The 26,672-nt window shown below is 44.9% G+C and overlaps 1 protein-coding gene across 1 annotated transcript in view; it reads right to left on the bottom strand.

Moving 5' to 3' along the window:
• LOC147458485 (HECT-like ubiquitin-conjugating enzyme (E2)-binding protein) overlaps positions 1-26,672 on the bottom strand; it is a 66,301-nt gene that overhangs the window by 27,507 nt on the left and 12,122 nt on the right. The window contains exon 3 of the mRNA XM_086513122.1: positions 12,845-13,309. Coding sequence (XP_086369248.1) covers positions 12,845-13,309 — 465 coding nt within the window. The remainder of the gene's footprint in view (positions 1-12,844; positions 13,310-26,672) is intronic.

Genomic DNA, 26,672 nt, shown 5'->3' with positions numbered 1-26,672 from the left:
AGAATTCACAGAATTCCGTACACTTGCCACGTCAGTAGGGTAGATCGCGGGCGTCTGTATAACAAGCCACGTCAGCATCACTTGCCTTTGTGTCCCTTTGGCCCCTGGGCAATTGCCCATAAGTTGGAACAATTGATTATTAGTTGTTCATGCCATGTCATCAATTTGTGACATACCCCCTCTTGAAAGAATAATTATCGCCCTCGATTACGCCTGCAAAACAAACAGAGGCCATAAACCAATTCAGTAGATACTGACTCTAAGTACCGACGCACTAGACCAACACAAATCTAGCACTTGCACATAGACGACACAGTCAGTGCACATTCACATGAGATCAATCACATAAAAAATGATTCCAAATCGAAGACCATGATTCTTGGCAATGTATTTAACAATAGGATCTAGATCTATCCCAGACCTCACTGATGTCGGATTAGCTAATTCTTATTGCGATCACGTCTATAGATTTTCAAGACCAAAATGTTAAAACATTTTGTCTTTCAGTTCCTGCACTCGAACAAATCACATGAGAGAGTACACATGATTCAGGTTCAATTTCCGGAATTCCCATTTTCATCATTCATAAAGTCATACAGCAAAATACTGTCAGCACAGCAATATCCCTAAAATCCAACAAAAATCTAGTGGCTCTATTCTATCCAAGTAATCTATGACAAGAGTGACTCCCTCTTGTGCAGTCCCATCTCACTAGATTCAACACTGCTGATCCACGGGATCTTTCGAAGTAGACGCAGCTAAACCGAAAGCCTCAAGGTAAAGTTCTAAAATCTGAGGAGTATCTACTAGGTCCTCCCTCCTTCATCCACTTCGCTGGCAACTTGAGTCTGAAGGATATATCATTTAACTTTTCTTTAATCTGAAAAAGGGTCATAATACCTCTTGCTAGGTTTTGGAAAAAGCCGCTCATTTCCCTTCCATTTTCTCACGCTGCCTTCTCAAAACGTAAGAGCACCCAATCATCCTCCTTCAACTTCAAGTCGCGTCGGTGTCAATCTACTGCCTTCTTGTGCCATGCTTGAGACTTCTCTAAAGCCTCGCTAACCTTGGCAAAAGCAGTGTCCAAGTCAAACGTGTACGATCATGATCGGCTTCATAAATCTTGTCTTTAGTGCTCAGAAAGGGAGGAACCTTCTTAGCACCTTCGATTACCTCAAATGGCGCCTTCCCCATTGAGGACTAAACTGTGTTATTGTAGGAAAATTCCACCGAAGGAAAATATTTCCCATTGAGTCTTCTCATCAGAGATGTAAGACTTCAATTAATCCAAAACCACTGAATTGGCTATCACAAATTGCCCATCTATCTGAGAGTGAAATGATGACGAGAATTGCAACCGCGTGCCAATGTTCTCCCAAATAGCCTTCCAAAACAAACTCGTGAATCGAGGATCTCTGTCGAAAACTATGGTCTCAAGCATGCCATGTAGCCGAAATATATGAGCAATGAACAGTCTCCCTAAATGGTCCGGGTTGACTCTTTTCTTTACTGGAATGAAGTGAGCTTGCTTGCTAAATCTGTCAATGACAGTCCAAATGCCATCGTGCCCACTTTGTGTCTTCGAGAGATCAAAGATGAAATCCATAGCAATGCTTTCCCAGGGACTGGTGGGAATGGGTAAAGGCTGTAGTAGTCCCTTTGTCTTGTGTCTGTCAAACTTGACCTTTTGACATACTGAACAACTGCGAACAAATTTGTCCACATCCTTTTTGAATCTCGGCTAAAAGAAGTAACGCTCCACACCCTTCAAGGTGGTATCGATGCCACGGTGACCCGTAAAAGGTGGACAATGGCACTCTGTCAAGACCTTTTTCCTCAAAGGCTGTGTAACACACAACATCGTTTTCTTCATCAAGTAGCCGTTGTAACCTGCCTGTATAACGTAGAGGGCGGTACTATTTCAATTACCTGTTAACTTTACACAGAGCACTGAGAAAGGAAGAGAACACAGTTGCGTCCAGCGACTAAAATGTCACTGCGCACACGAGACCGACACCCTGTAGGCCCCAAAGACTGGCGCCCCTTTCGGTATTTCTTTATTCAAATTAAGGTAGACGATCCGACCACTTCGCACAAGCTTTCACAAAGCTGTCCAAACCTGGCGAGGGCTGAAAACGTAGGTTTTCAACCTAATTTTGGCAGCATAACAACGCAAAAACCCATGTAGGTCAAAAGCACCTGTCTAGGACGGATTCCCTCGCTATCTGGAAGCTTTCTGGTGAGCTGTCACAGAATTTCAGCGGGCTGTAATTCCCTGCTTTTCACTGCCGGGTGCCCAAAAGCCTGTACACGCATCCCAAGGCTCTCACGAGGCTCCCCCGGTGTTCCCTTGCAGTTTAGGTGCGAAACCCTAAACCTGCAGAAAAACACAGCAGGCTGTAATTCGCTGTTTCGGATCGTTTTTTGCGGAGCGAACAAGCCTACGCGTGTCCCAAGGGCTCCCGCACGCAATGGGACAGTTCCCCTGTGAATTGGACGAGTTTTCACGCGAGAAAACTCTCCAAACTCGCAATCTTTCGCGATGGAACTGTGCGTACTTGTGGGGGATTAGCAATTAGCTAATCCGGTTCCTGTTCAGAAGGCTCTTGCCTTGGAAAACGCGCATAAACCCCCAGAATTGTACATGTTCAACTGAGTAGCCCAACTAGTGGGGCATTACCATATGTGCCAAAGGGGAGAGAGAGATGCACGAGAGCAAGTCATCGCGCTACATGAGACAAAGGAGAAGGCAAGCTTTCCATTAAAGCTGTAGACCTGCACCCACTACTCACACACACACACTGTAGGTCACTTCGAGTAAAATTCAGCCTCTTCTCTCAAATTGGGCGCCCCCTCTTGCTCATGGAAGTGGAAAAATTCACCATGAGCCGCCATGTGTCCAGTTTGCCCCTTTTGAGTTAATTCTCTAGTTCCCACTGACTTATAAAGTTATAAGTGACTTTCCGAGTGGCCCAGACTTCATTTGGTGCACACAGGCTTCCATACTCATCAGAATTCAGTGCTAACTGGCCCGCTGACCGACCCAGACTCCCGCTGTGAGAAACCTATTCGGCTGCAGCCATTTCACACTGGCCATGCAATGTCCACTTGCACCTTTTCAAGGGTTCCGGGGAAAACAAGTAAAAATAAAATAAATAAAAATATCTAGTACTTATTTACGAAAGGCAACAGGAAAAATACACCTCCTGGTGACACACCCCACCCTTGAAATACTGCAAGCGACCTCGATTGCATGCCAATAATACATGCGGTATCTGTTGATATCACACATATTCTATGATGGGAATCCAAGATATACATGCTTCCGGAAATATAGCATTGGACGATTAAACAATCCCACCAACCTGGCTACGACACATATATCAAGCATAGAAGCCTTCTAGTGTACTCTGAAGCACAAACTTCTCTAGCTAAATTCTGTATGGAAAGAGTAGATACAATTGCTTAACTACTCTCTTGAGCATCATGAACCATGCTCTTGCCTTGCTCCAAAAAGTCTGCATCAAGTCACTGTGGGTTCCATATGAAAGGCTTCAAGATACAATTGCAATAGCTGAGGTGAATCAAGCAATTCAGACTCTTCCATCCATTTGGCATCCAATGATGGATAGTTCTTGAACTTCACCAAATAGCGTCTTGCAACCTTTCCTCTAACCTTTCTTTCTTTATGTGCCAATATCTGTTCAGGAACAAGGATTTCATCCAATTCTTCCACTTCGGGTTGTTCCTCATCAAGCATATTCTCTGGCACATCACCAACAAAGGGTCTTAGAAGGCTGACATGAAAAGCATTATGTATTTTCCAGCCTTCTGGTAGGTTTAACCTGTGAGCTACATCGATGATCTTTTCTAAAATCCGAAAAGGACCATAATATCGCATACTGAGCTTAGGAAACAAGCGTTCCTTGCCTTTCCTTTTCCTTAACCAGGCCTTTTCAAAGCGAAAAAGCACCCAATCACCAAGTGAAAATACAAGTTCACGACGGTGACGATCAGCAGCTTTCTTTTGCTTAGCCTGAGTCTTCTCAAGAGCAATCTTTATCTTCCTGTATGTTTCATCCATATCTTGCACATACTTGTCTGCCTCAAAAATCTTATCCTTAGTCTGCAAAATGAGCGGGACTTTCTTCCCTCCTTCCACTATCTCAAATGGTGCCTTACCTGTTGACGTATGCACAGTGTTATTGTAAGCATATTCAACCAATGGAAGATGGTGTTCCCAAGTTGCCTTGTGCTCTGACACATAACATTTGAGCAGGTCCAAAACAGTAGAATTTGCCTCTTCTGATAGTCCATCAGTTTGCGGATGAAACGAAGAAGAGAACTTTAGCGAAGTGCCCATGTTCTCAAACAATGCCTTCCAGAAAAGACTCGTCATACGTGGATCCCTGTCACTGACAATTGACTGAGGCATCCCGTGATATTTAAAGATATTGCTCATGAATATCTTGACCATGTGTTCTGGCTTTATCTTCTTCCTCACAGGAATGAAATGGGCCTGCTTACTGAACCTACAAATGATAGTCCAAATCCCATCATTGCCTGTTTGCGTCCTTGGAAGATCAAAGATAAAGTCCATTGCTATGCTTTCCCATGGCCTATCTGGGATCGGCAATGGCTGCAACAATCCCGGTTGCTTTTGTCTGTCAAATTTGACTTTTTGGCATACTAAGCATGATCTTACAAATGTGTCAACATCTTGACGCAAAGCTGGCCAATAGAAGAATGCCTCAACCCCTTTCACTGTCGCATCAATTCCACGATGCCGAGCATAAGGTGGAGCATGACTTTCCATCAAAATCTTGGGCCGTAACTGTTTAGTAACGCATAACTTTCCATGCATCATGAGAGAGTCATTCTTAAGCATATAGTGCTCATGATGTTGCCCATCAACAAGCTGGTCATAGATCCTTGCAAAATCTGAATCGTCAGCATATTGTGTCTTCATTTCGTCTAGTTCACAATGGTACGGAATTGACACTGCTGAAATTTGGGGCTTTCGTGACAACGCATAGCCACCACATTCTTTTTCCCTTGCACATGCACAATCTGAAAATGGAACATTGACAAGATGTTTGCCCATCGCATGTGCTTCTCAGACAACTTCGTCTGTGTGAGAAAATATCGCAAGGTTTGATGATCCGTTTGGACAACAAAATCAGCCCCTAGCAGATAGTGTTTCCAACTAGTGAGAGCATGAATTACTGCCAGCAATTCTTTCTCATAGACTTGCAAGTTTCTTTCAGTCTTCAAAAGAATTCTGCTCTCATATGCGACTACTCGGCCATTTTGCATTAGAACTGCACCAAGACTATGGCCACACGCATCACACTGAACCACAAAAGGTTTTGAAAGATCTGGCAAAATGATTACCGGATCTGAAGTCAGCTTCTCTTTCAAGTGTTTGAACGCTAAAATTTCCTTGGCTGTCCACTTGAAAGTAACTCCTTTTCCTTGTAGTGCATGGAGTGGAGAAGCAATCTCAGCAAAGTTTCGGATGAACCTCCTGTAGTAGGAACATAAGCCTAGAAAGCTTCGAATGTCATGTACGGACTTCAAGTCTGGCCATGATCTAATTGCTTCCACTTTCGCGGGATCCATGCGTACCCCATCCTTTGAAACAATGTGCCCAAGGAAGTGAATCTCTTGCAAAAAGAATTCACTCCTTCGCATTAATGAGTAACCTGTTCTTACGTAACTCATTGAAAACTGCAGTCAAGTGATCCCTATGCTCCTCTTCAGACTTCGAATAGACAATCATGTCATCAAAGAAGGTACCCACGAAGTTTCTATGTGGTCTAAAAATTCTGTCCATCATTCTATTAAACGTGGCAGGAGCATTTGTGAGACCAAATGGCATAACAAGAAACTCATAGAGACCAAATGTTGTCCTGAATGCAGTCTTATGGACATCTTCTGGCCTAATGTGTATCTGATGGTACCCACTCTTTAGGTCTATTCTTGTAAACAATGACGCTCCCTCAAGCCGATCAAGAATGTCATCTATCCTCGGTATGGGAAACCTGTTCTTGATAGTATTCTTATTCAAGGCGCGATAGTCAATGCACATGCGCCATGAACCATCCTTCTTCTGCACTAAGAGTACAGGCGAACAAAAAGGGGATGAACTGGGCTGAATCAGCCCCTTCTCTAAAAGCTCGTTGGCCTGACTCATAATCTCTTTCTGCTGGGCTGCACTAACCCTGTATGGTGGTCTATTCGGTGGACTAGAACCTGGCACAAGATCTATAGTATGATCCTCAGGTCTCTCAAGAGGTAACTCCCCTGGCAAAGAGTCCGAAAAACAATCAATGAAACCACTCAAAAAAGTTGACCTGTCTTTATCTAAGGTAGACAAATTAGATACAACTTGAGGTACTTCTTTTGCAAAGATCAAGTACGCAGAAAGATGATTCTTTATTACAGATGAAATAGCAGAAGCAGAAACAACTGGAACAGACTCGCCTTTAAGCTTTACATCAAGGACATGAGTCTTTCCTCTATGTACAAGGGTAATCTTTTTGTTGTAAGTATCCACCATAGCATGCAACCTGTAGCACCATGGGATACCCAGTAACACATCACAGCCCTCAAGTGGCATAATATGAAACTCTTCCGCATCGACATAACTCTGAATGTGCAGACGAAGCTTCCCCAAAATGGGAGTAACGGGCTCTGAATGACCTGGGCATGCCAAACCTGCTTCCCCTGTCATACCCACCTTCCTTGTAATCCTTAAGCTGACTCAAAGGAGCCACATTATCATAAACAGGTGCCTGTAACAGTGGTGCTCCATGATTGTTCATTCGAGCACTCGCATCAACTGTTTTCCCTGTCATATCTGCATTTTGTACGTATGGCTGCGAAAAACCAGCCATACCAAATTGTGTTCCAGGCACTCGAAACTGGCCATAGGCACCCTGAAAACCTGGTTGGACACCCATGTTCGCGTACATAGGGTTACCCATGCCTGTTTGCATTGTCCCGAACACATTCCCTGGCATATAACCTGTGGAAGGTCCAGCCATAGCTTGAAACACTGAACCACCTCCAAAATAACCAGGATAAGTATTAGGTAATGGAAGGGTCTGACGCATAGCGTGTTCATTACTCCCTTGACCATTAACAATTGGTTCATGTCCAACTAAAGCAAGTTGCTTTGGATCATTGGACACCACTAGTTGCTCAACCACATGGGCTTTCCCTCAAGCATCATGAATCCTCTGCGCATTGGAAATCTCCTTTTCCTGCAACAACGGCTCAGTCGTGCCCTGTGTAGGAGGCTGAAAACCCTGTGTCGGAGCCTGTAAGAACTCCTGCATCCTTGGGTTGTTAGCCAACTGCTGAAACATGTCCATGTAGCAACGCAGTTGAGTTCTAAACAACCTGTCCTCTTCTTGAAGAGTTGAAGGAACTTTCTCCGTGCCATGTGAGGAAGATCCCTCTTCAGGTACTTGGTCTCTCTTCTCTGCCATAACGACAAGCTCAGTGTTGCTTTCACCCACAACAATCCACGCTGCACTTTTTGAAGAAAAAGTGACTATCCCGACAATGGAACCATGTAACCTGCCTGTACAACGTAGAGGGCGGTACTATTTCAATTACCTGTTAACTTTACACAGAGCACTGAGAAAGGAAGAGAACACAGTTGCGTCCAGCGACTAGAATGTCACTGCACACACGAGACCGACACCCTATAGGCCCCAAAGACTGGCGCCCCTTTCGGTATTTCTTTATTCAAATTAAGGTAGACGATCCGACCACTTCGCACAAGCTTTCTCAAAGCTGTCCAAACCTGGCGAGGGCTGAAAACGTAGGTTTTCGACCTGATTTTGGCAGCATAACAACGCAAAAACCCATGTAGGTCAAAAGCACCTGTCTAGGACGGATTCCCTCGCTATCTGGAAGCTTTCTGGTGAGCTGTCACAGAATTTCAGCGGGCTGTAATTCCCTGCTTTTCACTGCCGGGTGCCCAAAAGCCTGTACACGCATCCCAAGGCTCTCACGAGGCTCCCCCGGTGTTCCCTTGCAGTTTAGGTGCGAAACCCTAAACCTGCAGAAAAACACAGCAGGCTGTAATTCGCTGTTTCGGATCGTTTTTTGCGGAGCGAACAAGCCTACGCGTGTCCCAAGGGCTCCCGCACGCAATGGGACAGTTCCCCTGTGAATTGGACGAGTTTTCACGCGAGAAAACTCTCCAAACTCGCAATCTTTCGCGATGGAATTGTGCGTACCTGTGGGGGATTAGCAATTAGCTAATCCGGTTCCTGTTCAGAAGGCTCTTGCCTTGGAAAACGCGCATAAACCCCCAGAATTGTACATGTTCAACTGAGTAGCCCAACTAGTGGGGCATTACCATATGTGCCAAAGGGGAGAGAGAGATGCACGAGAGCAAGTCATCGCGCTGCATGAGACAGAGGAGAAGGCAAGCTTTCCATTAAAGCTGTAGACCTGCACCCACTACTCACACACACATTGTAGGTCACTTCGAGTAAAATTCAGCCTCTTCTCTCAAATTGGGCGCCCCCTCTTGCTCATGGAAGTGGAAAAATTCACCAGGAGCCGCCATGTGTCCAGTTTGCCCCTTTTGAGTTAATTCTCTAGTTCCCACTGACTTATAAAGTTATAAGTGACTTTCCGAGTGGCCCATACTTCATTTGGTGCACACAGGCTTCCATACTCATCAGAATTCAGTGCTAACTGGCCCGACCAGTCCCAGACTGACCGACCCAGACTCCCGCTGTGAGAAACCTATTCGGCCGCAGCCGTTTCACACTAGCCATGCAATGTCCACTTGCACCTTTTCAAGGGTTCCGGGGAAAACAAGTAAAAATAAAATAAATAAAAATATCTAGTACTTATTTACGAAAGGCAACAGGAAAAATACACCTCCTGGTGACAGCCGTCTCGTATGGAATACCTTGAAATTGTCTCCCTATTCTGTATCCTAGTAAAAATGTCCGAAACGTCACGATCCGTGGCATACTAGCCAACCATATCCTCAAAGCTTCTGTGATGCATCGTGGAAATAGCCAAGACTAGGGGCTTCCAAGATAATGCATCTGCCACTAAATTTTTATGTCCCTGAACATGGCCAATCTGAAAGTGAAACTATGACAAGATGTTAGCCCATCGCATTTGCTCTTCCGAAAGCTACTTCTGTGACAAGAAGTAGCGTAGACTCTGATGATCTGTAAAAACTGTGAAATTGGCTCCGAGTAAATAGTGTCGCCACTGTGTAAGAGCATGGATCACTATCAATAGCTCTTTCTCATAAATCTGTGCTGCTAATTCTGGCCGTGAAAACATTTTTGCTTTCATAAGCAATCACATGGCCTTCTTGCATCAAGGCCGCTCCCAGACTACGACCACAAGCATCACAATAAGAGCACAAGCCCAAAAAGCTTCGAACTTCATGAACATTCTTTAGGTCAAGCCAATCGCCGATTGTGTCAATTTTGGCCGGGTCCATCTATACTCCTTTCGCTGAAACGATGTGTCCCAAGAAATGTATCTCCGGTAAGAAAAACTCGCTCTTTTTGGCATTGCTAACCAATCTATACTTGTGCAATGCCTGAAAGACCTGTAGCAAATGGTGTCAGTGCTCTGCTTCTTGGAGAAAATTATAATGTCGTCAAAGAAAGTGTTGACAAAAGAACGATACTCTCAGAATATCATCTCCATCATTCGATTAAATTGTTGTTGGAGCATTTGGAGTCCAAAAGGTATCACCAAAAATTGGTATAAACCAAAACTTGTCCGAAGGGCTACTTTGTAGAAATCTCCTGCTTTTCAAATCAATCCTGCTGAAACAAGAGGATCCTTGAAGTCTGTCAAGAATATCATCGATCCTTAGAATAGGGAATCTGTTCTTGATGGTAATTTGATTGAATCAATGCACATTCTCCAAGATTTGTCTTTCTTTAGTACTAACAAAACCGGAGAACAGTAAGGTGATGTACTAGGTTGGATGAGACCCTTTTCTAGAAGTTCTTTCACTTGGTTCATGATTTCTTCATTATGGGCTCGGCTAACTTGGTAAGGTGGCCGGTTCGGTGGTGTGCTTCCAGGAATCAAGTCAATAGAGTGCTCCTCAGGACGAGTTGGAGGCAACTCGCCTGGTAGGCCTTCTGAGAAACAGCCACCATGTGCGTGCAGAAATTCTTGTCGTTCTTTATATACTTCAGACATATTGGTTCTTTGTTCATCATTCAATTCTTTCAAGTAGATTGAGTAAATAAAAAGACTCGATTTCATTAATTTCAAAATGGTCGAAGCCGCTACAATAGGGACGGACTCGCCCTTCAATTTTACGTCAAGTACAATTTTTTTGTCCTTCTCATTCGTCAAAGTTGCTTTCTTGGCCCGATAGTAAACCATGGCATTATTTTTGTGGTACCAAGGGATTCCTAAGAGGACGTCACAAAAAGTCCTCATGCCCTAAATACCCCTGCCAATGCAAACAAAGTTTGCCAATGACACGTGTAATGGCAACATCCCGTCCGAGCACCACTAGAACGCCGCCAATTCAGGTGAAATGAAGTTGGCCTTGGTTCCTCCAACAAAGAAGATGAGGGCTTCATGATCTTTTACTTTGCCCCATGCGTGGCAAAGTTATGTGCTTTCGTCCATCTGACTCGGATCGGTCCCCATACACCTGCTTCCAGTCCTGCTTTCATGTTGCCTTTTCTGCCACGTTCTTTTGCTGTTGTGGAGCTCTCTAGCCTAAGAGCTCACCTAACAGGTACCCCAGTCCATATAGTGCTATACGTTGGTGACAGTGTTTTGATTTCAGAGTCACCAGAGGGTTTACAAAGCCATTTGAGCACCTTGGATGAGTACTGTACACATAGAGGATTGAAAGTGAACCTTGGGAAGACAAATGTCATGATCTTCCACACCTCCAGATCAATAAGGCGAGCAGCCACTTTTACAGCAGCAGGAGGCCCACTTGAGGTGGTCACCTCCTACGTGGACCGGGGAGTCACCTTCACTAGCAGACAGGGACCCTTCTCCATGGCACAGGCCGCCACTGACATACTCACCCGAGGATAGGCAGCTTTGGCCATGTTAGAGAGGAGATGTCATCACGCACACTTTCAGGAGACCCGCACAAAGGGCTGGCTATTTGATACATTAGTCACCCCAGCCCTGATGTACACGGCAACAGTGTGGGCATCCGGATTGACAGATAGCCAGTGGGCGCGGATCGAGAGACCACACGTATATATGATCTACAGCTTGTTTCGAGGCAAGCACACAGTGCCACAGGACATCATCAGGGCAAAGCTTTCTCCCCCCCCCCCCAAATGGTAGTGAAGGCACTCTTTCAAACTCTAGTGAGAGAGTTCCCGGTCAACAGACTCACATGGCGAGCATTTGAGTCATCCATACAGATAGCAGAATCTGGATATGACAGAGCTTGGTACACACAAGTTAGAGCATGGTTCGGAGCACATGACCTTGATCTTGAGAGCCTGCCACCTTTCCAGTATGACCCTGAATCACCCCAGGTTCATCTCTCACGCAATGAGAGAAACATAGTGCTCCGATAGGATCTCTGGAAACTATATATAAAACAGACTTGGATCGCATCTCCCCTTCAGCAAAAGATGTGTCACTACAAAGATCATTTCCTTACCATACTGGAGGACAAGTCCATAAAGTGACCACGCTATATGAATATCTGCATACCACACAGCTCACGAGTGGCAATTGGTCAGCTCATAGTATCATCACACACGCTAGAGATAGAGGTGGAGCGCGCTCATGACATTCCCAGGGAGGAGAGAGTATGCCGAGTATGCCGAGAGGAGGAGGAGAGTGAGGAGCACTTTGTTTGCATATGCAGAGCTTATGATGATACTAGAGGCAGATACGAGTCACTTTTCAGTGGGCAGCCTACCCTCTACGAGATCACGCACTCTTGAGATCAGAGACAGTTGGGTGCTACCTGCAGAAGATACAGAGGCATAGAGATACATTTCTACAGTCGCCTACACAAACACAGAGGGGGGGGACAGTCGCAGCTTACAGATTTTTTCCAGAGGACCACACCCCCTCCACTCCCACATCCATCGAGGGGAGTGACTCTCCAACAGGCTGAGACGAGCCAAGCCAGACGACGCCCACGTGTTACTGGATGTCGAGCCCCATGACTTCACCGAAGACAAATTGAGGAGATCCAAACCCGAGTGCGTCAAGCTGCTGAGGAGAGACGAGCCCAGATGATGGCTCACCCAAGCTGCGTTCATCCAAGCAGCCCTTGCTCAGGATCCTCCCAAGTACCACATATTACATCCTCCTATTGGCACAAGATGGAGCTAGCTAGCTTGATGCATTTGCATGGTTGTACTACATGCACATACCCCTAGTACTAGCATAGTCACAGGGGACGCCCATTTTTGGGCTTCCTGTCCCCACTTGCCGTCCCGCCCTCTTTTTTACACTAAAAAAATCCATTTGAGCCCCGTCTCCCGTTCCGCGTCCCTTGTGACTATGAGTACTAGAGCTCCATCCCCCCCCCCCCCCCCCCCCGGATCCCATCACAAACCAAGGTTTTTATCATTATCCTTATTTTATACCAGTTTGGATTGTTTTGTCTTTTCCGATAGATGGAGGACATACACACATGTATATTTGATTTGTCTCATAGGCCAGACGTTAAAACTCTCTCTCTCTCTCTCTCTCTCTCTCTCTCTCTCTCTCTCTGAGAGGGGGACACACACACACACACAGCTTCTTACAACTTCAAAAGTTTCCTAGACCCTTGTGTACAAATTGAAGAAAAATAATTTTGGAAGTTTTTAATTGCATGACTTACCTGTAAGTCTCATTGTCGAAAGTGGCATCTTTGTGGCAGGTTATTACTTGACATCGGAATAAGTGCAATCCTTCTTTTGATGAACCACAATGACTAGAAGTATGAGGATAAGCCCCTATGAGAGAGGCACAGCTTGTACAGCGTACAGGAAACCAATTGATGACCTTAGATTGTTGATTTTCCCATACCATGAATCCATCACCAAAAGCCAGGAAATGAGTAGTAGTGCTCTGTCTAGTGTTTCTTTCGTCGCTTGATAAACCTGATTCTTCCTTTACCGTTACGTCAGAAAAATCCACATAAAATGTTGAAGGGCCCACAAGGCATTTTCCAGGCCGTAACTGGAGAATTCTCTCAAAGCTTACACTGAGCATCTCTGCTGCAGAACCAAAGGAGCAACAGCAAGCTCCAAACCAATTCTCCGCAACCTCTCGCCAATCAAAACAGGGTAGTTGCACAAAACTCCTGTATTTTAAAGAATTCTACAATTATGCCGTGCTCATGTCAACAGTCAGCCAAAAGAAAGGCCTTGAATCAGCAAATTTTAAGGACAACAAATACATGATGAAGAATGAAAGAGAGAGAGAGAGAACTATCATCTTAGCATGCTTAATGAACCTATCGGACCACTCAAAACATCCACAGGTTGTTACACAGCCGACTTCACTATCTTCACAGACCTCGAGTATATATATGTAAGTTGCCCTTAATATGAGCCACTCATTGGGAGTGTACATGCTCTCTCTCTCTCTCTCTCTCTCTCTCTCTCTCTCTCTCTCTCTCTCTCTCTCTCGGCGCGCTACTTCTTGTCCCGGAAGCAACTTTCGGAAAAGCAGATGCGACGGGCTAACATCTTGTCACAATTTCACTTTCAGATAGTCCATGTTCGGGGACACAAGAACTTAAAATTTAAGGCAGATGCATTGTCTCAAAAGCCCTTTGTTCTCGCTATTTCCGCGATACATCATCGAAGCTTCGGGGATATGGTAGATCAGTACGCCACTAATCCTCACTTTGCAGACATCTTTCACCGGATACAAAGTGGGGAGACAATTGCAGGTTATTCCTTACAGGACGGCTATTTGATGCGGAAAACAATGTTGTGTGTTACGCAGTCTTTGAGGAAAAAGGTTTTGACAGAGTGCCATTGTCCACCTTTTTCAGGCCATCGCAACATAGATACCACCTTGAAGGGTGTTGAGCGTTACTTTTACTGGGCGAGGCTCAAAAAGGATGTGGACGAGTTTGTTCGCAGTTGCTTGGTATGCCAAAAGGTCAAGTTTGATAGGCATAAGGCACCAAGACTTCTGTTGCTAAATGGACTATTTTCTTTTTCTTTTGAGTTATTTCTTTCTATTGAAATTAGAATATTTAAATGTGTGCACTTGAACTGTAAGGTTAGGAACTATAGATCTACAGGAAGTATTAAAAGCCATCAGGAATGGGCAACTCTGATGTGTCATATGATGGGTGATGGGTGATGGGTGACATTAAACATCGGGAAGGGGTTCTACCGTTAGTTCAGTAGGAGAGACCGGGAAACAAATATTCATGATGCCTCACGTGATGGGGAGACGAGAGCATTGGGAAGGGAATATTTCGTTGGTCTGGCGGGAAACCCGAACTAGAAAGAGGAATACGCGTAAAGACGCAAGCACAAGAATAAAGATGGGTTCTGAGAGGCTTTTCCTTAAAAGCGGAATATTTTTAAGTGTTTTCCGCGACGAGCAGATACTCTCCCGCAAGGAATCCGTGTTTGCATTGCATCTGTGCCTAAGAACTGCATCCGAGGACGCTTGGAATGTGATAACAGCATCTATTTTCAACTCACTGAGTTTTATGGAGTTTTAACCAGGTTCACATTTTTTTTAAATAAGTGACCGGCCGCCCGCTTAATAAGTGGGCAGCCCATTTAAATAAGAGCCAAAACCAATTAAAATACCAACGCTGGCTTCTTATGGCTAATAAAAAAACATATTGCGACCTCTCTCCTTGCGTCAAAAACAGCCCGCACACTCCTCCCACTCCTGCTCTATTCCCGCCAGCTCCACACCGGCTATTCCTGCCACGTGCGGGAGCTTATAAAAGCAACCTGTTCCCTCTCTGAGACAGGCGGAGGTACCAGCGCTAGTAGCCAGAGTCTACCCAATAAGAGCCTACAAGAGATCAAGAGGCGTCATCACACGGAGTTCGCTTTTTTCCGTGCAAAGAGCGACAGGTATCAATTTTGGATTCGCCATACGAATTGTTGTCCCTTGTTTGTGTGTTTGCAGGTACTTCATTGCAAAGGAGAAGCGGGAAGGCCTCGACCTAAGCTTGGGAATTCCGGGAACGGAATTCGGAAATAGTCTGCGGAGCCTCGACTCCGAGTCAAGGTTGCATATGTACGTACGTACGGAGCCTTTCCGTACGGTACGGTTCCGTACGGTGGCAGCAGACAATTTGGGCGAATCGGTAAAGCCATTTTGGGCTTTTGGGTGGTCTGGAAGGCTAATAGCCAAGGGTTGCAATGCTTTATACTCACTGCGCATAACGATTTCCATTTCCAGAGAGCAATAGAGTCACAGAGTGCAGAGAAGTTCACAGACAAGAGTACAGAGACTTGTACCTGAAGACCAACCCCAACTGGCAGCTCCACACTAATGTGTTAAGCGTAGTCACGACCGCTTCCCAGCAAGGTTCCGGCACGCGCTTATAGAAATGTAAGTATTGCGGGATCCACCACACGAGTACCATAACGCGAGTCAAGAGGCACTTGACCGACATTGGGTGCACTGATTAGATTGGTGCATGTGATAAATTACCAAAGCCCTTGAGGGAGCAACTCATTGAGGAGTATTTTCCAAGAGGTGCACCTACGGCGCAAGGTACTCCCAGCATGCAGGATGCTTTACACGATGCTTTTGTTGGAGACTTGGAGAGTCTGGGTACGCAGACACAGGTCAGGAAAGGTTTTCCACGCACCCCCCTGCTGGCAAGAAGAGGGCACGTGTTGGCGACGATGATGACGACCTCTTGCCACATGATAGAGGTACATCTGACAAACCAAAGCAGACCACTTTGCCTCGTCGCATCTCTTCGCAAGCTTGGACTAAAGAGTGTCAGAGGGTGGCACAAATGGAGATATGTCGCACTCTTATTGAATGCAACATATCTTCCAATGTTTTGCGCACAGATCAATGGAAAAGAATGGTAAAAGCAATTGCACATGCTGGGCCTACTAACACATGGACGGGTCTTGATTACACCAAGATGTGGACCACCATGTTAGATGAGCAAAAGGCCTTAATTGAAAAGCACTTACTCCAGTGAAAGCAGGATGGAAGGAGTTTGGATGCACCATTATCTCAGATAATTGGGCCGACATTCGCAGACGCCACATAATAAATATTCTTATGTCCTCTTGTTTGGGCACCTATTTCTTGCTTGCTCTGGATGCAAGAAAAGCAGGGGAGAAGATCATAGCTGAGTTTATATATGGTCACATCAAAGCAGCGATAGAGGAGGTTGGCAAGGAGAATGTTGTGCAAGTGGTGACAGATAATGTGGGGAGGATATTGGGAAACTTTCATGGGTGCAGCCCATTGTTGCAGATGCTACAAAGGTCACCACGTTCTTCCGCAAAAAGCATCAGGCTCTTGCTATTTTTCGCAACCATAGCACTTCGGATATGATGCGCTCTTCCAAAACCATGTTTGCGTACACTTACTTGGTTTTATAGAGGCTCTACAAGCTTAGAGATCCACTCCTTCAGACAATTGTGGATCCCCCAAATGGCGGCACATGTCTAATTCCCAGGAGGAGACTACAAAGCACTTGCAAAAAGCGGATCCTTGATGAGAGTTTTTGGCAGGAGGTGCATGCTCTTTCAGTGGCACTTAAGCCTGTGTACGTCCTCCTTCGACTTACGGATATGGAGGGATTGACCTTGGGTCTAGTCTTTCATCTGTTTTTGCAGATGAAAGACCATATCTCTAAATGCTCCTTGTTGGCTGCTAATCGGTAAGAGGTTCCCCCTTTATGTACTGCTATGATACTATCTATCAATGATTAAGTGTACACTATGGACTCTAATTGCTATGCTCAACTCAATTTTCAGCCGATCCGATATATTGGAGTGTGTGGAGAGACGACGGACTTTCATGAGCCGTCCCATCCATGTGATGGCCGCCATGCTTCATCCTCTCTACAGGTCGCCACAGCTATTGAGTGATACCTTCCTCAGCACAAAACAATCTGAGTATGTTGGAATCATGTTGTCAGAGGATGATTAGCTTCAGATAGATTTCACCAACTACATGAACGGCATCGGCGCTTCTTTTACGAGGGCAGTAGCCTCGAGGAAGGAAGCCACAAAGTTTCCTTTGACGTGGTGGCACTCTTATGGGAGGGTTGGTCTTCCTAACCTCTCACGCCAAGCTCTTCGTGTTCTTTCTCAAGTAAGAGTCCATTTAACATTATACTTTTTCATCTTTATATTATAACACGACCATAAATTCCACTTACTTAATTCCGCGCATAGGATTGCTCGGCTGGAGCATGTGAGCGCAATTGGAGCTCTTACTCTCTCATTCACACGAAGATTCAAAATCGCCTTAGCACTTCTCAATTGGAAAAGTTGGTGTTTTGTAGGGCTAACATGAGGCTCATGCGGAGTTACCAATCTTTGGGGCAACCCAAACAGGTAAATGATTTCAGCGTATGGCTGCTTCCATAAACACATATTATAACTTTTTTGTTCACTGCCATTTATTTTACTCTTCAACAGGTGGATGTGACACAGCTCAAGATGATAGATGATCCTGCTCCAAAGGAGATTGACCAACAGATTAGAGACAAGCACGAGGCGATTCTCAAAGAGCTGCATAGAGAGCTTGAGAGTGTGGATCGTCGTGTGACTAGATCACGTGCACGAGCTCTCAGCATTCCTCTACGACCAACGCTTCCAGACCCAGACACTGTGAGACGAGAGAGTATTCGTTTGGGGAAGCTTCATATTCGCTCCTTTCACACACGAGCAAATGAAGCAGTCCAGCTCATTCACACAGAGATTGCTGGTTTCTCTGAGGAGGCTAGCGGTGCAGAGGTGCTTGTTCCAGATGCCACTGTTGTTGAGCCAGAGTTTGAAGAAGAGGGCAATGTCCTTGATGATGGGGGCATGCTCTCTACCGACGATTCATCTTCGGCATCTGACACAGACTTTTTAGGCTATAGGCATGCCGCCTAATAGCCTATGTGCATGCTTTGGAGAGCAGTAGACTTTTATTGTCTGCTTTTATTGTGTTTCATTATTTTGTTTCAGTTTATATGGCATATACAGTGCCGGCTTCTCTCTGGGGCTGATGCCATAGATATTATGCTTGTAGTTGAGTTTGGACGGTTGTACCTGTGTTTCATTGTTTTGTTTTAGTTTGTATTGGATTTACAGTGCCGGCTTTTGGCTGACGCCAGAGACAGTATGCTTGTAGTTGAACTTGCTTTTATGATTTATCATTGAGGCTTGAGGCATTTGAGTTTTATGTCCAATTGTCAATATGTTCATTTTCAGCATTTGTAATGTAAATTTGTTTATGAGGCTATGGGTTTTTCACTAAAACATGAGTTTTTTACAAATGGTACGTACCTATTACGTACCTGAAAGGTGGTTCTGTACAGTAGTACGTTCCGTACATACCTAGAACATGTCATACACTACATACCTTTCCACCTTGCTCCGAGTACAGACGGGAAAAGGATTGAGAGCTCGTCTATCGGATTCCCTCACGAGAAGGAACGACCATCGAGTCTGAGAATTAGAATTAAGGGGTTTTCTCCAATTCTTGTGCTTGTAAAAAAGATTCTTTCTAATAAAGGATTCTCTTTAGGGGGGGGGGGGACAAGCCCATCTTCTGGTCCCAAATACTGTGTTGAACTTCTCCTTCAAATCTCTTAGTTGAAAGATTATTTATTTTCAGCTTGTTGATTATTCGTGTGCACTCTCGTTTGTGACAGTGGATAGAGAAGGAACGGGCAGAACCATGACGAGCCACGGAAGAACCGTTGAAGACGAACTTCAGCAAGTGCGAGCTAAACTCGCAGAATTGCAACAGCTTATTTCATTCCCGGCTGTCCAAAAGGTTTTGGACGAGATCAAGAAGCCGCAAGGAACGAATGCCGATGAGCGTCAAGAAAATCCTGCCAATGGAAGCAACACCCGCAGGGGGATGGTGCGGAAAGAGGTGCCGAAACGCACAAGGGATCTCCGGATCAGGACAAACGGCCTTCCAAGAGCAAGGGCCTGGAAAAAGAACTTCCTCTGCTTAACGAAAGTGAAGATGTCTCTATCTCTTCTCCATCATACTCTCCTAACTATACTACTACATCTACTTCTCATACAATATCTAAATCTTCTCCCAAGAAGAAAACTCCAACTACTTCCCTATATAATACTAAAGAGAAGCCCCAGTTTAAGAGGGATAACCCGCAAGATGCGGATTTTCAAATACGGTGACAAGGATGTGAAGTTTGACAACTACACAAGACGGAGAGATATCTCTGAGTCACAGTCTTTCATCAAGCAGTTTGAAGTTTCTTTTGCCAACAGAAACTTCACTGAAAAATCCAAGTTGCGTCATGTTGGGATGCATCTCAAGGAGACTGCAAGCAACTGGTGGTTAGCCAAAATTCTAGAAGGTATATAAGCCAAAACATGGGCTCAATTCAAAGCTGAATTTTATGAACAATTTCTTCCACTTGATTTCGAGAAGGACATTCGGAAGGAATGGGACTGGCTCGCCAGAGGGAACAAGAGAAAGTCACGGCTTATGTTGACAAGTTTTGGTAGGTTCTTCTGAAAGTTACGCCTTTCATGAAGATTTCCAACGAGGAAAAAATGTGAAAGTTTGAAGCAGGCCTTCAACCACCCCATCGGAAGAGCATGAAGGTGTACCCACATGACACCCTTCAACGGATGATGGAGTTGGCAATCATTGCCAAGGATCTACATTCCACTGGTATTCCCAAACGGAATGGGATGACGGGAGCATCGCAAAGGGAATATCTCGTTAGTCTGGCAGGAAACCTGAACTGGAAAGAGGAATACGCGTAAAAACGCAAGCACAAGAATAAAGATGGTTCTGAGAGGCTTTTCCTTAAAAGCGGAATATTTTTAAGTGTTTTCCGCGAAGAGCAAATACTCTCCTGCAAGGAATCCATGTTTGCATTGCATCTGTGCCTGAGAACTGCATTCGAGGACGCCTGGAATGTGATTGTATAGCATCGATTTTCAACTCTGAGTTTTATGGAGTTTTGACCAGGTTCACATTTTTTTAAATTAAGTGACCGGCAACCCACTTAATAAGTGGGTAACCCATTTAAATAAAAGCCAAAACTTATTAAAATACCAGGGCTGGCTTCTTACGGCTGAATAAAAAAGCATACTGCGATCTCTCTACTTGCACCAAAAACAGCCCGCACACTCCTCCCACTCTTGCTCTATTCCCGCCGGCTCCACACCGGCTATTCTTGTCAGGTGTGGGAGCCTATAAAAGCAACCCGTTCCCTCTCTCAGACAGGCGACGGTACCGGCGCTAGTAGCCATAGTCTACCCGGCAAGAGCCTATAAGAGATCAAGAGGTGTCATCACACGGAGTTCGCCTTTTTTCCGTGCAAAGAGCGACACGTATCAATTGTGGATTCGCCATACCAATTGCTTTCCTTGTTTGTGTGTTTGCAGGTACTACATCGCAAAGGAGAAGCAAGAAGGCCTCGGCCTACGCTTGGGAATTCTGTGTCCATGACTGTCCAAATCCCATCATGTCCACTTTGGGTCTTGGGAAGATAAAAAATGAAATCCATAGCAATGCTTTCCCAAGGGCAGGAGGGTATGGGTAAAGGCTGTAGAAGTTGTCACAAACGGGAGCGCACACGAATAATCAACAAGCTGAGATTAATAATCTTTCAACTAAACAGAGTTGGAAGGAGAAGTTTGACACAGTATTTGGGACTAGAAGATGGGCTGTGTAACAGACTTGGACACTCCAAGTCGAGAATCTACCGCGACACCACAAATAATCACTTCAAAACAGTTCACAGTTCACAATTGATTCGACACTGGCCCGACGGAGTTCCTTGCCTAGAGAAATTGGCCCCAAAGACTGGCGCCCCTTCTGATATTTCTTTTTGTATTAATCTGTGTTCAAAGTACAAGAGAGTAGGTAGGCGCTCACTCTCAGACTCTACGTCCAGATGCTTTGAGAAGTGAGAAGCCTGCTCACTTATTTAAAAGTTACAAGGGATACCAAAAGCAGAGCCCCAAAAGCTGTCGATAAAAAACTGCCCCAAAAATAGGCTTACAAAAATAAAGCAACTTTCAAAAGCTCTAAAAAGCCTTAGCGTAAAAAAAACTCCCAGCCAACGTTTGCGTAGAAAAAAAAATGCCGTACTGTTGCTTTATCGTACGCTGCCTACCAGCTTTTCTTGCGCCGCATTTTACGGAGGTGTTCGTACGCTGCCACGTCACTGCTACGAGTCAGCCAGCCAGGGCAGAAGTGTGTATGTGCAGGGCAGCAGTAGCATCCATGTCACCTAGATTGTGACATACCCCCCTCTTGAAAAGATTGAAATCGCCCTGGATTACGCGTGCAAAACAGACAGAAACCATAAACTACCTTAGCAGACACTGGTTGTTAGTCCCGACGTACTAGGAAGACACATCTAGCACATGTACCAATCAACAGGCACATCACATGACATCACACTACATCACTAGACATCACATGACAAATCACATTCAACATTCATTCGGATCTCAGACCATGATTTATCGGCAATGCAATTAGCAATCGCATCTAGATCACTCAAGACCTCATTGATGCCCAATTGACTAACCCCTATTCCAAATCATGTCTATCGAGATCATTCAGACCAAAATGTTGCAGTCATTTCGTCTATCAGTTCATGCACTTAAACAAGTCACGAACAAAAATTTCATATCTTCATGAATTCCATTTCATAAAGAGTCATACAGCAAAATACTGTTAGCTCTCAGTATCCCTGAAGCTCAAAGAGACATCAGTGACTCTAGGTATTCAAAAATCGAGGCATCTATTGACAAAGGAGCAGAGTAACTCCCCTCTTGTGCAAACCCACTGCACCAGATCTCCGGCCAAGCTGAATTCTCGGTTCCATTTGGAATAGACCATGCTAAACCAAAAGCTCCAAGGTAAAGGTTCAAAATCTGAGTATCTACTAGGTCCTCCTCCTCCATCCACTTCGCATCCAATGCATGATAGTTCTTGAATTTAACCAAGAACCGCCTTCTCACTTTACCCTTATTCTTTCTTTCTTTATGTGCCAAAATCTGTTCAGGAACAAGGATCTCCTCGTTTTCTTCCACTTCGGGTTGCTCATCAGGCTCCCCATCTTCAAGCACATCACCTTTAAAAGTTTTCAAGAGACTTACATGAAATGCATTGTGAATCCTCCAAGTGTCAGGCAGTTCCAGTCGGAAGGAGACATCATTGATCTTTTCGGAGATCTGGAAAGGTCTGTAGTATCTCATACTAAGCTTTGGAAAAAGCCTCTCCTTTCCCTTCTTCTTTCTCAGGCGTGCCTTCTCAAAACGTAAGAGCACCCAATCATTCTCCTTCAATTTCAAATCCCGACGGTGGCGATCCGCTGCCTTTTTCTGTCTTTCCTGAGATTTTTGCAAAGCCTCGCGGACCTTGGCAAAAGTCGTGTCCAAGTCGCGCATGTACTCATCGGCTTCAAAAATCTTATCTTTCGTGCTTTCAATAATCTCAAATGGCGCCTCCCCGTCGAAGAGTGTATCGTGTTGTTGTAGGCAAGTTCCACCAAAGGTAGATACTTTTCCCATTGAATCTTCTGATCTGAGATGTAAGACTTCAATAAATCTAAAACCACTGAATTGGCAATCTCAGATTGCCCGTCAGTCTACGGGTGGAAAGATGACAAGAACTCCAACCACGTACCAATCTTCTCCCAAATTGCCTTCCAAAGCAAACTCGTGAATCTGGGGTCCCTGTCGGAGACAATTGTCTCGAGCATGCCATGTAATCTGAAAACCGGGCCACAAACAGTCTCACTAAGTGATCCGGCTTGACTGTTTTCTTCATTGGAATCAAATGAGCATGTTTGCTAATTCTGTCAATAACAGTCCAGACAGATACCATCGTGACCACTCTGTGTTCTCGGGAGATCAAAAATGAAATCCATTGCAATACTTTCCCAGGGGCGAGTGGGTATGGACAAAGGCTGTAACAATCCCTATGCTTTATGCCTGTCAAACTTGAGCTTCTGGCATACCAAGCAACTGCGCACAAACTCGTCCACATCCTTCTTGAGTCTCGGCCAAAAGAAGTCTCTCTCTACCCCTTTCGAGGTGGTAACAATGCCGCGGTGACCCGTAAAAGGTGGACAATGGCATTCGGTCATAACCTTTTCCCTCAACGGCTGTGTAACGCACAACATGGTTTTCCTCATCAAGTAGCCATCCCGAATGGAATATCCCGCTACTGTCTCTCTATCCCGTATCCGTGTGAAAATGTCTGCAAAATTTGTATCTATGGCATACTGATCGACCATATCCTCGAAGCTCCTATGGTGTATCGCGGAAATAGCCAGAATCAATGGCTTCCGAGACAAAGCATCTACCACCAAATTCTTCTGTCCCTGAACATGGACAATCTGGAAGTGAAACTATGACAAGATGTTCGCCCACCGCATCCGCTTTCCCGATAGTTGCTTCGGTGACGAGAAGTAGCGCAAACTCTGATGGTCTGTACAGACAATAAAATCCGCTCCGAGTAGGTAATGCCGCCAATGAGCAAGAGCAAGGATAACCACCAAAAGCTCTTTCTCATAAATCTGTGCTATCAATTCTGGTCTTGAGAACAATCGGCTCTCGTAAGCAATGACATGGCCTTCTTGCATTAAGACCGCACCCAAACTACGACCACAAGCATCACAATATACTTCAAATGACTTCTGCAAGTCCAGCAAAGTCAAAACTGGTCCCGTAGTCAATTTCTATTTCAAAGTCTAAAAGGCACTCACCTCTATGGGTCCCCACGAGAAAGGGACTCCTTTCTATGTCAAGATATGCAAAGGGGAAGCAACCTCTGCAAACTTTCTAATGAATCACCTGTAGTACGAACACAATCCCAAGAAGCTTCTAACTTCATGGACATTCTTCAAATCGGGCCAATCACGGATAGTCTCTATCTTGGCCGGATCCATCTGCACTCCTGTTGACACAATGTGTCCCAAAAAGTGTATCTCTAGTAGGAAAAATTCACTTTTCTTCGCATTAATCACTAACTTGTGATCTCGTAATGCCTGAAAGACTTCAAGCAGGTGTTCTCTATGTTCTGCCTCATCCTTGGAGAAAACAATGATATCGTCAAAGAAAGTGCCAACAAATAGTCTATACTCTCAAAAAATCATGTCCATCGTCTGTCGCAGGAGCATTGGTTAAGCCAAAAGGCATCACCAAAAACTCAAATAATCCAACAGTCATTCGAAAGGCTGTCTTGTAGACATCTCCCGGCGCGATTCGAATCTGATGATATCCAGTTTTCAAGTCGATCCTGCTAAAGCACGATGATCCCTGAAGTCAGTCAAGTATATCATTGATTCTAGGAATCAGAAATCTGTTCTTGTTGGTGATTTTGTTGAGAGCTCTATAATCGATGCACATTCTCCAAGATCCGTCTTTCTTCAAAACCAACAACACCGGAGAGCAGTACGTTGAAGTACTTGGCAGAACAAGACTCTTTTCCAAGAGGTCTTTCACTTGGTTTATAATTTCGTCGTTCTAGGCTCGGCTCACACGGTAAGGTGGCCGCTTCGGTGGTGTGCTTCCAATTATCAGATCAATGGTATGATCTTCAGGATGAGCGGGTGGTAACTCGCCTAGTAGGCCCTCTGACAAGCAATCGACATGAGAGTGGAGGAAATCTTGACGTTCTTTATCAAGTTCAGACATATTTGTCCTATCCTCATCACTCAACTCTTTCAAAAAGATCGAGTAAACAAACAGACTGGATTACATTAATTTGAAAATGGCCGAAGCCGATACAATAGGGACAAACTCGCCCTTAAGTTTTACATCGAGTACAATGGTTCTGCCCTTCTCTGTGGTCAAAGTCGCTTTCCTCGCCCGATAGTCAACCACGGCGTTTTTCTTATGGTACCAAGGAATTCCCAAGAGAACATCACAACCTTCCAAAGGCATTATGTAAAAGTCCTCATGCCCCAAATACCCCTGACAATGCAACCGAAGTTTGCCAATGACAGGTGTAATGGCTACGTCCCTGCCGGGTTCCGCTAGAACTGCCTCTGTAAGTCGTCCCATCCGATCGGGAGTGATCTCGAGCCGTGCCGCCAATTCCGATGAAATGAAGTTTGACTTGGCTCCTCCATCAAAGAAGATCAGGGCTTCTTTGTCTTTTACTTTGCCCCAAGCTCGTCGGCAAAGTTCTGTACTCTCATCATCGTGCTGGGATCAGTACCCACGCAATCTAGAACCAATCATATTGTTATCTTGCCTTTTCTTTCACGGTCCTCAGCTGTTCTCGAACTCTCAGGCCTTTCATCGTCCTTGTCGTTATGTTCTTTCTGTGCCTTTTTAGGGCACTTCGCGGAGATATGCCCAGTTTTCCCGCATCCAAAGCACTTCCCCTCCTTTATGTAGCGAGCCCTCTCTTGAGGAGTAAGTTTGGGTCGTGCATCCTTTTCTTTCTTTTCCGGATTCATCTTCCTCTTTCTACTTTCATTTGTCGAAGTCTGTTCGGCTCTTTGCGTCATGATTTCATTTGTGGGGTAGGTCAAACTGCCCGAGTGAATGGCAAAACCCCGTTTCGCATGACTCATCAACTCCTGAATGAAAGCTGACTTTTGTTCCAAGCAATGATCTCGGATCTCTGTAGGAAGACCCAAGGTAAACCGCTCAATCTGTTCCTTGAATGAGATCTTCTTAAATGAAGAGGCGGGTAGAAAAGAGCTCCAAAATCTTTCGGAATAAGCGTCCACTGTATCCTTCTTGGTCATCCGAAGATGGTTCCAAGCAGTTCGTATGTCACGTTCATACTCTCGAGTCAACCTTGAAGAAATAAAAAGACTTTTGAATTTCAGTCATTTAACTAGCGCTGTCTTGTTTAATAGAAGCGTGGACCACCAAGTTCGAGCATTCCCCTTAAAGTAAGAGGCAACTCTCCGAATCTTAGAGTGCTCTGAGTAACGCCCTCCAGAGAAAGCGATGTCGAACTGCTGTATAAAAGACAAAGCCTTCGAAGCATCTCTATAACCAAAAAACGTGTCAAATTTAATTGACTATCGACCTTCCTTAAACTCTCGGACTTTCTTGCTTTTGTCTTCCAAAAAGTCGTACTGATTGGCTTTATAAAAATTCTTCTTCTTTGCGTAAAAGTTGTTGTCGTCAGAGTCCGAACTATCTGAAGAGGAGTCCTCTGTAGAACTGTCAACCACGGGGCGAGATTTAGGCTTCTTTGCCTTTTTTCTTGCCCTTTCCAAAGCTTTTCTTTTTGCCTGTCTCCTTCGCTCGAGTCAAATGAGCTAGAAGAACTATCAGAAGAAGATGAAGAAGAAGAACTGGGTACTCCTTCAAATCGAACACGTTTCTTCTGCTTTCTTGCGAATTCAAATGTAGATTGATGACCCAAATAACACAGGAAGTCAGCACCTTTCTTCTGCTTTTTGTCGTGCTTTTTAGCTTTGTTCTGCACGTCAAAAAGCTGAGCAATTCGTGTATCAACCACCTCTTCCAATTCTTGCTCTGTGTACATCTTGGGAGTAGGAGGTTTCTTAA

The sequence above is a fragment of the Adiantum capillus-veneris genome, chromosome 5 (assembly GCF_014529385.1).
Source record: "Adiantum capillus-veneris isolate H3 chromosome 5, ASM1452938v2, whole genome shotgun sequence".
NCBI lineage: Eukaryota > Viridiplantae > Streptophyta > Polypodiopsida > Polypodiales > Pteridaceae > Adiantum > Adiantum capillus-veneris.
This window is presented reverse-complemented; position numbering and strand designations above follow the sequence as displayed.